The 15,040-nt window shown below is 39.8% G+C and overlaps 1 protein-coding gene across 3 annotated transcripts in view; it reads right to left on the bottom strand.

Moving 5' to 3' along the window:
- NPNT (nephronectin) overlaps positions 1-15,040 on the bottom strand; it is a 54,027-nt gene that overhangs the window by 23,906 nt on the left and 15,081 nt on the right. For all 3 annotated transcript variants that reach the window (XM_086746492.1, XM_086746493.1, XM_086746491.1), the window contains 3 exons: positions 10,895-10,987; positions 2,865-2,984; positions 1,927-2,046 (listed from right to left, as the gene is read on the bottom strand). In XM_086746492.1, coding sequence (XP_086602618.1) covers positions 1,927-2,046; positions 2,865-2,984; positions 10,895-10,987 — 333 coding nt within the window. The remainder of the gene's footprint in view (positions 1-1,926; positions 2,047-2,864; positions 2,985-10,894; positions 10,988-15,040) is intronic.

Genomic DNA, 15,040 nt, shown 5'->3' on the forward strand with positions numbered 1-15,040 from the left:
CTTCACAGCCGAATTGTTTGGTAGCTCTTTACTGATTGTCTGGAAGGAACATTTTAACAAAAAGAATGATCAGCATGTGTTAAACTAAGAATAGAATAATGCCTAGAGGAATTTCCACCTGTGCTAAAAATAAGCATGACATTCCCAGCTATCTTTCAAACTCTCCTCAAATAAGGATTTAATGAGCTGCAGCCAATGAAAACTTCAGTTTTTTTACCATCACCTACACTTCTATTTGTACTACAGCAACATCCAGACCCTCGCTGGAGCTGACAACCTCCCCAACAGTGATGGGCTTGTACACATCTAAAGAAAACGCACAGTCCTAGCCCCAAATAGCTTCAATTCTTGGAGGTATTTACTGGCTTCAGTACCACTCAAAATTGATAGACAAATAACACTAAAAGGGTGCATGAAATAATTTCTTACCAAAAAAGGGGAGTAGATGATGTTATGATCCATGAAGGACATAAATTTCTTTCTCTGTATTGTACAAGATTGCTCTGAATTTTTTGTGGAAAACTTTAAAAATAGGTTATGAGATCAATCTGAATGATGCACACCCAACTGAAATGTGGGTACACAGTTCTTCACCTTCCTGGGAAAAAAAAAAGTGGGTTTTTTTGAACACTACACTGAAGAACTAAACACTAAAAGGGCACTTCAACACTAAAAGGGCACTTTGTTTATTTCAAAGTACAAAGTTTGCCTGAATATAAAAATGCATAGTAGGAGAACCTTGCAAGTATTTTTCTTGGAAATTTCTGTACTTGGTATAACTTCCTTGAATTTATGTTTAAAATCAGTCAGCTCACTATGGTGTGGCACAAGTCACTTCCAAAGATCTCTGCCTGCCATAATGTCCACAGTGTAATGAATCACAATTCCATCTCTTCAGCACGTGACAATGGCGGGTTTTTTTCCTCCTGTTCTACCCATTGTTTTCCATACACAGATGTACCAATTGCACACTTCAGAAAGCTTCTGACTTAAAGCTGTGCCTGCTCCTCACATCATAATATCTACAGTCTTTCCCTTGCCCTGCCAACAAATTCTTGGTCAGCATGGGTCAGCCACTTGGAAAACCACCACCCCTGTGGACAGCCATGATACCCAAATGGGTGATTAGGACATTCACATTCTCTTACACTCTTTCAGTGCAAGTGTTGCTACTGGTTATGGAACTGCAGCACTGCATAGGATATAAATAATAAAATCAATGGAGCATTATATCGACTCGGGATGTATAGTTAATGACTAATGAAATCACATGTCACGCTGTTCTTCAGACCGTAGTAGAGTGTGGCACAATACAGTCTGATTAACCATAAGCACCTTTTCCACGTTCACAAACGTGGGAACAAAATCTTTCACTTTTATACAGCCTGAATTCCTGAGTTTATTTTAACCTGAAGTTTTCACAGTATGAAAGAAAGACAGTAGCTTCAATCCCATTAATACTGGGAGTGTGCACAGGCCTTCACTTTGTCCCAGTATAATCTCAGTGATACGCACAAATTATCCCTCTACCCCCTGAGCCTACCAGCACCTTGCTCGGTGTGAAGGAGAGCTGACCTCCCCTTTTTTTGTGCAGGCAAGTATTTTGGAGTCTCTGTTAGCAATAGTTCAAAATTATCCAGTAACAGGAGTGGTAAGGCTGGAGGGCTTGGATACCAAGCAGTCCGTGCAGGCTTTAAGCAGTCAATGAAACTTGCAGAACTGTAGGAAAACACTGGTGATCTCTGACACAGACCACCTGAGAGCACCTGAGCAACATGCTTATCCCAATTCTCATTAGTAATGTCTTTAAACTGCATGTATGATGCATTCTAAATACATCTGATAAACTCTTTTGAACTGCATTTAGTGCAAGGACAAAAAACATTTTGGAGAAAAAAAAAATTAAAACTACATTTGATCACCTACCTATGCAAGTCCTGCCATCAGGCCCTAGCTGCAGTCCTGGAGAAGGACAGCGGCAGCGTACTTCCCCTTTCAGTACATCACAGCCATACTGACAGTTTGCCATCGAGCAGGAAAGAGCACCTAGGGAAAAATAATTGAACATATTTAGATAAAGGCTCTGATCACTACCAGAAAATTACTAAAAACTTTGGAGAATTAAGACGTCGTATAATCATGACAGACGCGGAAAAATGCTCGTCGAATTTGAGAGGTATGCATTTAGGCTTTAAAGAGCAAATGCATATGCAGTAAATGTTTTCTTTCCACAAACCACAACTCTAAGAAAAAAAATTAAAAAAAAGAAAACCACCACAACTGTATAAAGTTGTTTCATGGAATGCAATGCAGCCCCCATGAGGAATATAAAGCCCAGTATGTACCATAAATCCTCCTGGACAGTACTGCCATTTTAAAACAGGAGTATCTCCAATGAAAGGCAATTTCTCTCCCCTTCTCTCTGTCCAGACACTCAAAGTATCCACTTTTATGGGAGCAAGTAGGAACTTGATCTCCAGAGAGATGACAGTACAATTTTATACCAGTCAAACAACCAACATCTGCAGCTTTAACGATTTTACATTGGTAAGGACATAATACAGCAGAACTGCAGGTGTCTTGCTGCAATGAAAACTGCAAGCACTTGTTGTTGAAGGCCAATTAACAGCATGATTTACAGCACTGAAGAATGCTTCTGGGGAAACTTATAATAAAACTAATACAATAAAAATACTTTATCTTGTTTCGCTCAGCCTAATTTCATCAGAAAAAAAGAAGCTAATCTTTTGCAACTGCCTGATTTCCAGTAAGAGGACTCATCTTCACTTCCTAAGTTTCGCAGGGAAACCCAAGCAGGGATCTTGAGGAGCTTAAAAAAATGCAAGCAACAAGCCTTGCCGTACTTGAGCACGTTCCATCTGGCATAAGCATGTAGCCGTTCAGACAGTAGCACTTGTAGCTGCCGTAGGTATTCATACACCGGTGTTTGCACGGCCGCGGCTTTAGTCCACACTCATTTAAATCTGAAATGAAGGGTACATGGGAAGGGGGTGGGAAAAGAAAACATAAAGTATGGGTGAAAAAACTACTAGTTCAAGTTCCTGGAGAAAGAAGGGAAAATATGGCAATCAGGTTTTTTTATATGCAGGACAGCTGAGAGCCAATGTCCAGAACGTCCTGCATGAAGCACTGTTCACCCCTCCTGCCAAATGTTTTCTTCTGTTTCATAGATATCCTTTCAGAAATGACAGCATTAACATCAGATTAAGTGCCAACAGAAGTTTCATTAGGGAACGCACAAGCTCAGGTTGCCTACATCTTGCCACCATTCACATTGATGCCACGTCCAGGACCAGCCAGGAGTCTGGAGGAGGAGGAAGGAGAAAGCCAATGTCACTGCTGCAATCACTATCAGTTACTCTGATAGCGATTCAGTGATTCACTATCATGCTTCAAAATCAGTCACAAAGACAGGAAAGCTGATGCTAACCTACTTAAAACAATCTCATGAAGAAAATGTATTCCTTACCGTCTAGAAAAATAATGGAAAACAGTATCTGACATCAGTGATATTTGTCAAGGACTATCCACAAAGGCTAGCATTTCAGATTTACAATTTAATACAGAATTCATGACTTAAACTGAAAACATTCAGCCTACAATTTTCATATTAGTAGACAAAACTCCTAACAAGGAGTAAAGACTGAGTGAGGAATTCCTTCAGAATTCTCTTCCAAGAATGCGTGTTGGTTTTATCTGGGTAAACCAGAATAATTTGTTCCTTAGTTATTTGTGTTCTGAAAAGTAAATATGACAGTAAAGGTGAAAAATAATAAATCTATTCACAAATCCAGCCAGTAAGTACTTAACAACTGAGTTACCGAGTCTCACCTCTAATATCACACAATGCTGTCTGGAGGTCTGTTACAGTAAGAGAGTCACTATTACTTCCAGGAACTTTTCAAAGAGCCATCTCCACTATTTAAGCACTTTCTCATCAAGTGTCACTCCCTAACCCATGTAGCAGAAAACAAAGCCCTGGGGCTTCTACTGTGTGGCAGACACACGAACACAGCAGCCACTTGTTAAAATGCCAGCTGAGAAGGCACCACATGCTTTCTATGGACTAGGCATGAAGGCTTAGAGGTAAGACATTAAAACAGAAAGACAGATATACCTGTCATTAGAATGAAGCCACTAATTCATTGATCGCTTTACAGATTACAAGTAGCAACCTTAATAAGGTCTGTGTTGTAAACAGAGTGAGAGAAAGTTATGTTCACTGTGGAGAGGAAGTCAGAGAAAACACTGCTTCTAGACAACTACACCTGGAGTTCTTCAAATTTCTAGTATCTGGATTTCAAATTAATCTTGAAACACTGTAATCACTTAGTTTTGGAGGGCAAGATTCTTAATCTTATTTTTTTTCAGGTTTAAGTGTTTTCAAATGCCATTCTAAAATTGAGCAGTTTTCCCCTTTCATTATGACTGATACAATGCAGAGCAATCAAGAGAAAAATAAATGTATCAGATGACAAGTCACTGATGTAATCCAAAATCAGCCACAAGGATTTTGCCAGCAAAAGAGCACTCTGTTATGTCACTGCTGTTCCTAAGAGCTCTTGTGTGCTGTGTATCATAACATTTTTACCTTCTGACCTACTTCGTTTTCATTTTCATGAAGTCAAGGAAGAACGATCATGATGCAGACAGGCATTTGCCCCTCCCCACAAACCTTCCCCTAACTGATGAATATGACCTTTTTTACTTCATTTTCCAAGGCCTCGGTAAGAGCAGTGAGTTTAGGGATAAGAATACTCCCTGCTCCCCTCTGCTGTGAGAAGGTAGTGGTAAGAGACATCATTTCCACTTTCTTCCTGCAGAAGGCTGGACAAGATGTTTCTGCAAAGCCTGAAGGAGAACATTTGCTCCCAGAGTGACAAGGAAGACCAGGTGAGCATAAGCAGGTCTTCAGTGAGAAAAGGTTGCCAAAATAAAGGCTGGATCTATGCCTGATAAACAAGGAGTGATGACCATCTCCACAGCCTTCCTGCAGATCATGCGCTGCAGAAAGAGCACCCCTTTCCACTCTCTACTCTTCAGGAGTTTGAAAACATTTCTGGAGTTGCTAGAACATACTTCTCCCAACAGGCACCAATGCCACAATCACAAGAATGTACCTACTTGGTTTGAAACAGCTGTAGAAGAGATGTACATTTTCTACTGTGAAAACAGGATCTTCAGCTAAGAGTTGTGACTATTGAGAGCATGTGCATAGGTCAAATGGAAAAGCAGCAGATGATTATGCTATAAGGGAAGGGCAAGTTTGTACTGTTGAAATCTTTATGTAAAAAAACAACTTTACATAAAAACACTCAATCATAAACAGGTGAAACCTTGCAACTTCTCTGGGAAGCACAAAAAGCTGGATTTTTCTTTCTTCTGTAAAACTTACTACAATTAGGCAGCTCCTGACAGACATTATAGCTGCATTAACATATTTATTACACATGGAACACATCTGTTTAGAAAGCCATCATTAAATTTAAAAACTCTGTTAGAGTTTGACTTCAGTTCATAAAAGTATCCCCACTACTGACTATTACGAGATTCATGGACAGCAATAATTTTGAAGTAAGAGTAAGAAAAGTTCTGTAAGTCTAAAACACCAATAGTCTTCCTGTTTTGTGCAAAACTCATCACATTACAAAGTAAATGCGTAACAGAGCTAAGTATAGAACACTTAACTAGAAGCAGGGACAGAATGAGGAAAGGTGATGCTGAAATTAAGCTGACAGGCAGGATTTTAAGAGTGCCTGTGCTAACTTCTAGTACTGCACTTCAGCTCCTAACTTTAGATATTCCTGAAAACTTTACCCTTAAGAACTGTCTCGCACTTATTGCCAGAGCTACAACCACAGATCCAAAGTTGAGAATGTAAAAATTTATGACTGTTCTCCATTTACCATCTTACATAAAGTACAGATTACAGGATGAACCTTAAAGAATTTAATCTTTCTATAGGACTCTGAATACTACACCACCCTTTGGTACAAAATATTCTTAGTATAGAAATTAAAGCTCTGGTATTGACAAAAAGACAGCTATTAGTAACACATTCTGAGAATAACTTGGTATAAAAAATAGGTGCAATCAACTGTATTAGGATATCACATTACATGCTTTTTCTGTGGAATTTTGACTAAGTCACTTCTATTGTCTTTGCTTCATTTGATTTTTGCCTGTGAACAAATGCTGTCACATCAGCGTTTCACTCCTTTGATTCACACTTTTTAAATATGTTGAAAGTAAAATGCCTGTGCCTTGAAAAAGTCAAAATTTTTAACCTGGCTGACATAACTATTTCTGCAAGGCAGCAGAAATAGGCTGTCAGCACAACTCCACTTAAACCTAAATCTCTTGTGTCAAGGGATTTCACTTTTGCCTGTGAAATTAGCTATGGAGAGAAAGATGGTTTGTAATCTTACGGGGTCAGAATGAATGCTACTGTTTAGGAAAACAAGTACTGGCTGTGCTGAGCCTGCTTAAAAGAGAAGCCAGCCTGCAAACAGGTTAGATGCGTTAGAGCATACTGCTCAGCCCATCTTATTTTCCCTGAAATGCAAATTCTCTTTTTCTCCTTTTCACCAGCGCAGACAGGCCCATACTCGGAAACTGCACGACAAGCACCACTCAGTTTCCTAGGAAGCACATTGTACGATTACTGGCAGGTCCTACTGGTTCCTCATAAAGGCTTGTATGAATATGCCGACAGTGTTCATGATCTGCCTCCTTAAAATCTGTAACAGCGTGCCTCCCTAAGAAGAGTCTGGATGTTCTGCACATGGACTGGGGGAGCGTTGAAACATTCCTGCTATTTATATACTGTATCTGCTTCTGTCTTTCCTGTTCCTTAAGCAAACTCTGTTTTTTTCAGGAACAAGTTCAGGCCAATGTTAGCAGTCAAAAAGTCAGTTACAGCAACACACCTCTTGAACAAGTGTTGGTTTAAAAAAGGTCAGGTTACTTATCAACTGTGTATTTCAAGCAATATCTATGAAGACATCTCAGTATAAATGTCTATGCATCAAAAGAGGAAATAAGAAAACAGCAGAAGTTTCCTCTAAAAAATTCTTTTAGTCACCTATAATCTCACACTGGAATTTAGAATATATAGCACAACACTATTAGAAAGTTTAACAAATCCCTTCAATTTCTTTGCAGGAATGTCCACTTACTGTCCCACACTTCAGAATTTCACTCTTCAGCCACTTCAATCCCCATGTTGCCTACAATTGTACAGTCAATGCAAAAGCAGCACTCTTAATTTCAAAATAACATAAGACAGTAGCATACATAGAAGCAGACTGACAGCTTTGGGTACTATAGAAAGCCAGTCCATAACATAAGTGCAGGCTGCTGAGCACAAGTATTTCATTTTTAAATAAATGAAATTAAAATGTGAATGGAAGGAAAGGATTACAGTGCTATGCTGGCAAATCTGGATGTGACTTCTTTGACTACTGCATGGCATCACACATGATCTTGGATAATGATCGACTTCAGTACACACTTAACAGTGGGCGCTCATAGGAAGACGCAATAAACTGCTATTTTCTTTAATTAGCTTCTGTAGAAGACTCCAGCACTCAAACCTTTTCTGCCTATTAACTAGCTTGGATCATGCAACATAAAGGTCAAATATTCAATACCAAATTTACTCAGACTTTGCAAACAGAAAGCCAGGGGCCAGAAACCAAGTCTAAAACTAAACTGTTGTCACTAAACAGTAGATCAGCTTTTACTTCCAGCAACTACGACACTACCATGTCAAACTTCACTATGAGGGATTTGTATCACCCTAAAAGAGTTTTATTCACATCACTTAGTCTGATTAATCAACAGCTGCCAAATGCAGAAGTTAACAACCCTCATTTTCTTCACCTTCCAGCTTTACGTAAATCACAGCTTTGACTGGCAAACAAATCTAACCTGGTAAACACTACCCATTGCTCTCACTTTACAAAGGGACTCAGAAACAACAACAACAACAAAAAGTGCAGGCCCTGAAAGAAGAGTAGAGGAAAGAAACAAAAGTAAGTTACAACCATGGAGAGTCAAGCCTTTTCAGAACACAGGCACACAGCATCAAGAAAATACAATCTGGTATTTGCTCTGCATGCTAACGACACTGCAGGTTCAGCTCTTGCATCACAGCCAGGGATCTATCAGCCTCAACAACCTCTTTGCAAGAAATTGTATTACTGTTTCAAGCCGTGCAGGTAGAAGGAGCACGCCACCTGAAATACAGGACCATCTCACCCCTTGATGGTGTATTTCTTGCATGATGATCCGGGGGGCGGAATAGAAGCGCTTCATGGCTCTGACCAGGTGGACTTGTATATAGCTGCTCATCTTCAGAGGATGGGAAGAAGGTATAATAAAAATGAAATGACCAGATCTTTGTAATATGCATTACTTCATCATTTAAAAAAAAAAAAAAAAATCAAGTGCCGACAAGAATTGCATTACAAAAGGAGACAGTAGCAAATTTTGCATCACGTTCCTGGAACAAACAGGGTAAATTACAGAAAAGCAGCCTTACACTCTTTGCGTAAAAATAGCCTTTCCTAGCCACTCAAAGTTAACCTGCATATGCTTTAGATTGTTAGCAAAAATCACAAGTTTTCAACTATTTGTATTTGTCTGTGTACTTGGATCTTATTGAAGAGCAGGTATCAATTTTGACGAACACATTTTTAAAGAAGTATTAGTTCCGTTATCAGCACTATAAATTAGACAGCTGGAACAAGGTATTTTCTTTCAAGTTGCTCAGTTTTTTTCTTAACTGGCTACAGCTGTAAACCTGGGATCAAAAAGCTAGAAGGGAAACACTAAAGTCACTCAGGAGATTTGAATGCTGTGGGGAGAACACATCCTTAGCTCTCATGCAAAATCACTCCAATTTAGTTGCTGATGATAACAACATAAGTAAGAGATATCAGCTAATCCTAACTTCTGAGTGACCTAAAGCAAGGTTAAGATTGCCACAGCCACTGCAGTGCTTCTGGAAGAGGACAAGCATCCAGGCATCACTACACAGCCAGGGTGCAATAGCTCTGCTGTGAGGCTGGGTTCCTCTCTTGGATTGGTCCCTGCAATACAGCTTGATCCACAAGGCCCATGTAGATGAGATGTAAAGCCTGTTTATCAGAACACATTTTACCAAGAACCTATGCATACTTTAACAGCCCAGCACCATTCACACACCCTAGAAAGATTTCCATCTCTGCGGGGGAACTCTAACATTCCTTCTGTCAATATCATTACTTTCTGTTATTACTAGTTATTATTCTAGAAGAGAAACAAGAAGGATGGCCCACAGACTGAACAGGACAGGTGCTATATTAAGGTATAGTAACACAGGTCACACTTATCCTCTGTGATTTGAATTTCCTCCCAGTAAAAGCAGACTCTGCATCCACTATGCGCATTCACGTCTCATCCTAATGCCAGCACGTGGCAAAAACGCATATCCTGACCACTGGAATAGCTCAAGGGTCTCGCCATATAATAGAATAGACACAGGCTGTAGTCATCTGAACTGGTGTACATTTGTGATACCAGTCAGCAGGCATCTCAGATACCTCATGCACATCTGCCATGGCAACTTTGCCACCAATATCATGCAAGAATATTTGATCAATACTGCCTAAAAGGCTTCCTTTAATAATTTATCACAATATTTTTCCTTCCTTAGCATTTAGTGGAAAGTGAATAGTTTAGTTCAAGACTGCAGCCTCCATCAATATGCACAGTATTCTTTCGATATTGTTAAAGTAGTTAGTACATATATAAACAGTTACATATACATGAAAGAACTGGTAGTTCATTGCACTGTTCTCTAAAAAAGTTCCAGACTGATCAAAATAGGTGTAGAATAATAAAATCATAACAACCCATCCTCTAAAATGTCAGCCCAGAGTAAAGGGAAAAGTAGACAGAATAATTTGAGAGATGACAGAATAAGTGAGACTTAAAACAAAATTGAAAAATACAACATTCATTTCCACATCAGTTTGGGAATGATTAGTAAATCTGAAAATAAATATGTATCTATTTTTAAAGAAAATAATTCCCTCTAAAATCAACATATCAAAAGAAGGTTAGCAAACACTAGGGTACACTTTTGAACAACAACATAGTTCTAAATATCACACTCTTCTACCATACTTCCTCCGTGCTCAAAAAACATATGAACTTTTTCTGTAAGCTGAGACAAGTGGAAAAGAGAACGGTCTTACTTAGATATCTTTGTATGTGAACATATCTTGGGCATCAAAATAAATCATGTATTATAATTCTACTTACACTCTAAGATCTTTATACCATAACATGTTTTGGAGATCAATTTTTGGCAAAAAAAAAAAACCCACAATAAAATTATATTGATAACTGAGTAACAGAACACCACCTTTCGCGCTCTTAAATATACACTACAGTTAATTGCTACCTAGCTAGTTCAGGATTAGAAACACAAAAATGAAAATGCATGAAAGAAATTGTTTTTAATTAAACAAATATTATTTCACTATCCAAACCTGAAAATTGTGACTTTATGAAATAACAATCTTGACCACAAGATTTAAATAATTTGATTCAGATTCAGGAGAGCATGTAAGTACACATTTTACATTAATCTCATTCATTTCATCTGAATGAAAGCAATCTCTTCCCCTTTGTCATCCCACTGTAGATGCCACTCTCTCTACAAATGTCAGTCCCAATATCAGAATAACTAAAGCAGTAACAGATCTGGTGTATGAGTTCATTACCCTATAAATACAGGTGACACAACATGTGGGGTAGAGGGATCAACAATACTTCTGTGGTTTAAAGAAGAAACTCTCTCTCTTGGACTTCACTTTCTTACCTTGGTTGCAGGTTTTTCCAGCGTATCCTGGGTGGCACTTACACTTGTTTGGCCCAATGCATTCACCATGTTTGCATCCTGGCTGGCATATAGCTGCAAATAGAGGAATACCCATTATTCTTCCACTCCAGTTACAGCTGACAGTGCTTTACTTTGAAACAATGACAACAACCTAACAAACAGTACAGTTTATGTTCCTCCCTTCAGCATCATTATCTGCTTCAAACACCACTGGTGAAACACCAGGTGCACTTTCAAAAATAACCACTCCCCCAATATATGTGGGAAAAGTGCGGTACCTGTTAGTAGTCTACTTTTGGACAATACTGCACCGTGCTGTTTCTGGGATATTAAACCCTTTCAACACCTCAGCAGCAAGCAGGCACTGTGCCTTCACTCACTCTCTCTATGCGTGTATGTACATACATTCATGTCGTTAAATTGGGTAAACCTGGAATACGCCCCAGCTACACAGAAAATGTGTACACTAACGTCACAGGTGACACACAAGCAGAGCCATCCTTCAGTCACTGATGGGCAGTAGCACAGATCCCAGCATTCACCATTTATCCTCTGTGACCGTAAGGCAAAACTCTTCACCTCCTTATTAAGCAATGTTTTGCCTTAACCTCTCTCTTTCAGGTGTTTGAATTCTCGTTTGGGAATTACCTTTTTTTTTTTTCTTCTGGAGGAAAAAAGGACTGTGTAAAAGCAAAAGCAACACTACTACTGTAATATGCTGCTTTATCACTGCACACATCCAAGTCACTTCCACTCAAAATATTTCAAGCATTTATCACCCAGCTCGCTGTACAGATACAGTCTCAGAATATGAGGTTATGGTCTATTCTGCTTCCAGAGGCAAATTTGCCAGGTAATTTCTAATTCCCTAAATTGAGTATAAATACAGAACTCAAATAAATAACAGTTAGGAAGACATTTTTTGGTACCTCTTTCAATATAACACACGTAAAATTCATAAAGCAAACTTTTAGAAGTTCAATAATAAAAAAAAAGAATTGATTTTGAAGAAATGTAAGAACTCATTCACAAATGTATTTCTACTGAAGTAGGATTAGCTAAGAGGAATAATTTTAGACTGTAATGAATCCTGCATAACTCTGGAAACCATTTTACAGCTGAGAATTTTAAACAACATTTCCAAGTCTTTTTAATTAGAAATGCCTTTCCATTATTAAACATACTGTTTCAACCTACTGGCAAACTACAGTATTTACTATGCTCTAAAATGTTGTTTATCATTTCATGACAAACTGCAGATGCAAAATTCTGGTGACCATACTGCTTAAGCAAGATGAACACAAATTAGACAGAAATCAGAGGGCGGCATAACTTCAATACCCTGTAATCACAATTTACTGTTTATCCTGACTTTAAGTTCATTTTCTAAACTAACAGTATCATTTTGAATTTGCAAAATAACTAACTAGATCCAGCTGTAATATTAATTAATCTGACAACAGGCTGTACCATAAAACTGGATGTATTACGGATGTAATTTAACAGAAATCTGTCAGAAGGCACTCAAAAATGTAGCTGGAATCCTAGCCAAGCTGTTCAATGGGGTTGAATTACAGAAAATTAAAACAGAAACAAGAGATTAGTTTTGGTTGTAGAAGAACTATGCAAGTACATCTCTGATGTTCTAAAATCTTTTCCATAAGATTCAAAGCATCCAACATAACCCCCATTTTTAAAAAGGGGAACAAGGAAGACCCGGGCAACTACAGGCCAGTCAGCCTCACCTCTGTGCCTGGCAAAGTCATGGAGCAGATTCTCCTGGAAACCATGCTAAGGCACATGGAGAGCAAGGAGGTGGTTGGTGACAGCCAACATGGCTTCACCAAGGGCAGATGGTGCCTGACCAATTTGGTGGCCTTCTACGACAGGGTGACAGCATCGGTGGACAAGGGACGAGCAACGGCTATCATCTACCTGGACTTGTGCAAGGCATTTGACACTGTCCCACACAACATCCTTCTCTCTAAACTAGAGAGACATGGCTTTGGCGGACAGAGCACTCCGTGGATAAGGAATTGTCTGTACGGCCACGCTCAAAGAGTGGTGGTCAACAGCTCAATGTCCAGGTGGAGAGCAGTCACGAGTGGTGTTCCCCAGGGGTCCGTGTTGGGCCTGGCCCTGTTTAACTTCTTTGTTGGCGACATGGACAGTGGGATAGAGTGCACCCTCAGCAAGCTCATCGACAACCAAGCTGTGTAGTGCCATCAACACACTGGAAGGGAGGGATACCATCCAGAGGGACCTTGACAGGCTGGAGAGGTGAGCCCATGCAAACCTCATGAAGTTCAACCAGGCCAAGTGCAAAGTCCTGCGTATGGGTTGGGGCAATCCCAGGCACAAATACAGGCTGGGCAGGGAATGGACTGAGAGCAGCCTTGGGTGCACTGGTGGATGGGAAGCTCAACATGAGCTGACAATGTGTGCTTGCATCCCAGAAAGCCAACCACATTCTGGCCTGCATCAAAAGAATTGTGGTCAGCAGATTGAGGGAGGCAATTCTGCCCCTCTACTCTGCTCTCATGAGACCCCACCTGGAGTACTGTGTCCACTTCTGGAGCCCCCAACATAAGAAGGACATGGACCTGTTGGAGAAGGTCCAGAGGAGCGTCAAAAAGATGATAACAGGGCTGGAGCACCTCTCCTATGAGGACAGGCTGAGAGAGTTGGGGCTGTTCAGCCTGGAGAAGAGGAGGCTCCAGGGAGACCAGTGGTCTTCCAGTACCTCAAGGGGGCCTACAAGACACATCGGGAAAAATTCTTCAGCAAGGCCTGCTGTGATAGGACGAGGGGTAATGGTTTTAAAACAGAAGGAGGTAGATTCAAATTAGCCATTAGGAAAAAGTTTTTTACAATGAGGGTGGTAAAGCACTGGAACAGGTTGCTCAGAGAGGTGGTGGATGCCCCATCCCTGGAAACATTCAAGGTCAGGCTGGATGAGGCTCCGAGCAACCTTATCTAGTTCAAGATGTCCCAGCTCCTTGCAGGGGGGTTGGACTAAATGACCTTTAAAGGTCCCTTCCAATCCTAACCATTCTATGATTCTAAATTAGCAGCAGCTCAGACAGAGAAAAAAAGATCTCATACTTGAAGATTAAAAGCCTTATAAAATTTAGTAAATAAATGAGATTTATATTTGATTTAGAAATGAAAATGTTCCTCTAATCCAGAATGTCAAATATGTTTGTATTAGCAATCAGATGTTTACTTAATTCTCTCAGTTAACAAAGTAGGGCAGACATCCTACTAGAACAACAAAAAAAAAATGTACTAGCATTTGTTTAAAACAGATAATATACAACTGTCTACACATACGAAATGTAACATAAGACATGGTAAGAAATCAAGCAATCAGATCTATGGAATCTTCAAGAGATCATGCAGTCCAATACATCTCAACAAACCTAGCTCCACGCAATGTAATGTCTTGTACGACATACACTTGGGCAACTCCTGATCTAGTCTACCCCCCAGTCTCAAGATGTAATTGAGAAATGCACTTAAATCACATGACAGATACATCTATTTTCTGTTTTTAGAAGTCTCAGTTAAAGGAGATCTCAGCCTCTCAGCAGTCTACAGCTCAAGAATCTCTACGACCACAGGGAAAGTTTCCTAATGATTAGCCAACCACTATCCACAAAGTCGAAGTCATCACAAAACACTTTTTTTTGCACATTAAACAGGTATTGGGAAACCTATGTTTGCTGCCAAACACTGTACTTCAAGAAATCCTGTTTATTAGAGTACATTCTGTGCACTTTGACTCCGTAAATATTGTGCATCTTATTTATACACAGCTGCTGAAATTCAAGACAATGTTACAACTGAAGAATTTCTATACACTAGAGAAAAGCGCTTTGTGGTAAGCTTCACAACATCTGTAGCTCTGCCAACACAACAGATCCACTCCACAGCATTTCCTATCAGGAACCAAGCCACCCTCACCAAGCAAACGTGTGTATCCTCCCATTAACTTGAATGGGGCTTCACACACTGCTCAGCAGACAGCGTCAGTCGAGTCTGGGCACCAGGCTGGGGTTCCACCGGTGACATCTATGTGCCCTTCCCACTGACCTCTACCAGAGCCACCAGGCCAGAGAGGTG

The sequence above is a fragment of the Chlamydotis macqueenii genome, chromosome 4 (genome assembly GCF_036417535.1).
Source record: "Chlamydotis macqueenii isolate bChlMac1 chromosome 4, bChlMac1.mat, whole genome shotgun sequence".
Classification (NCBI taxonomy): domain Eukaryota; kingdom Metazoa; phylum Chordata; class Aves; order Otidiformes; family Otididae; genus Chlamydotis; species Chlamydotis macqueenii.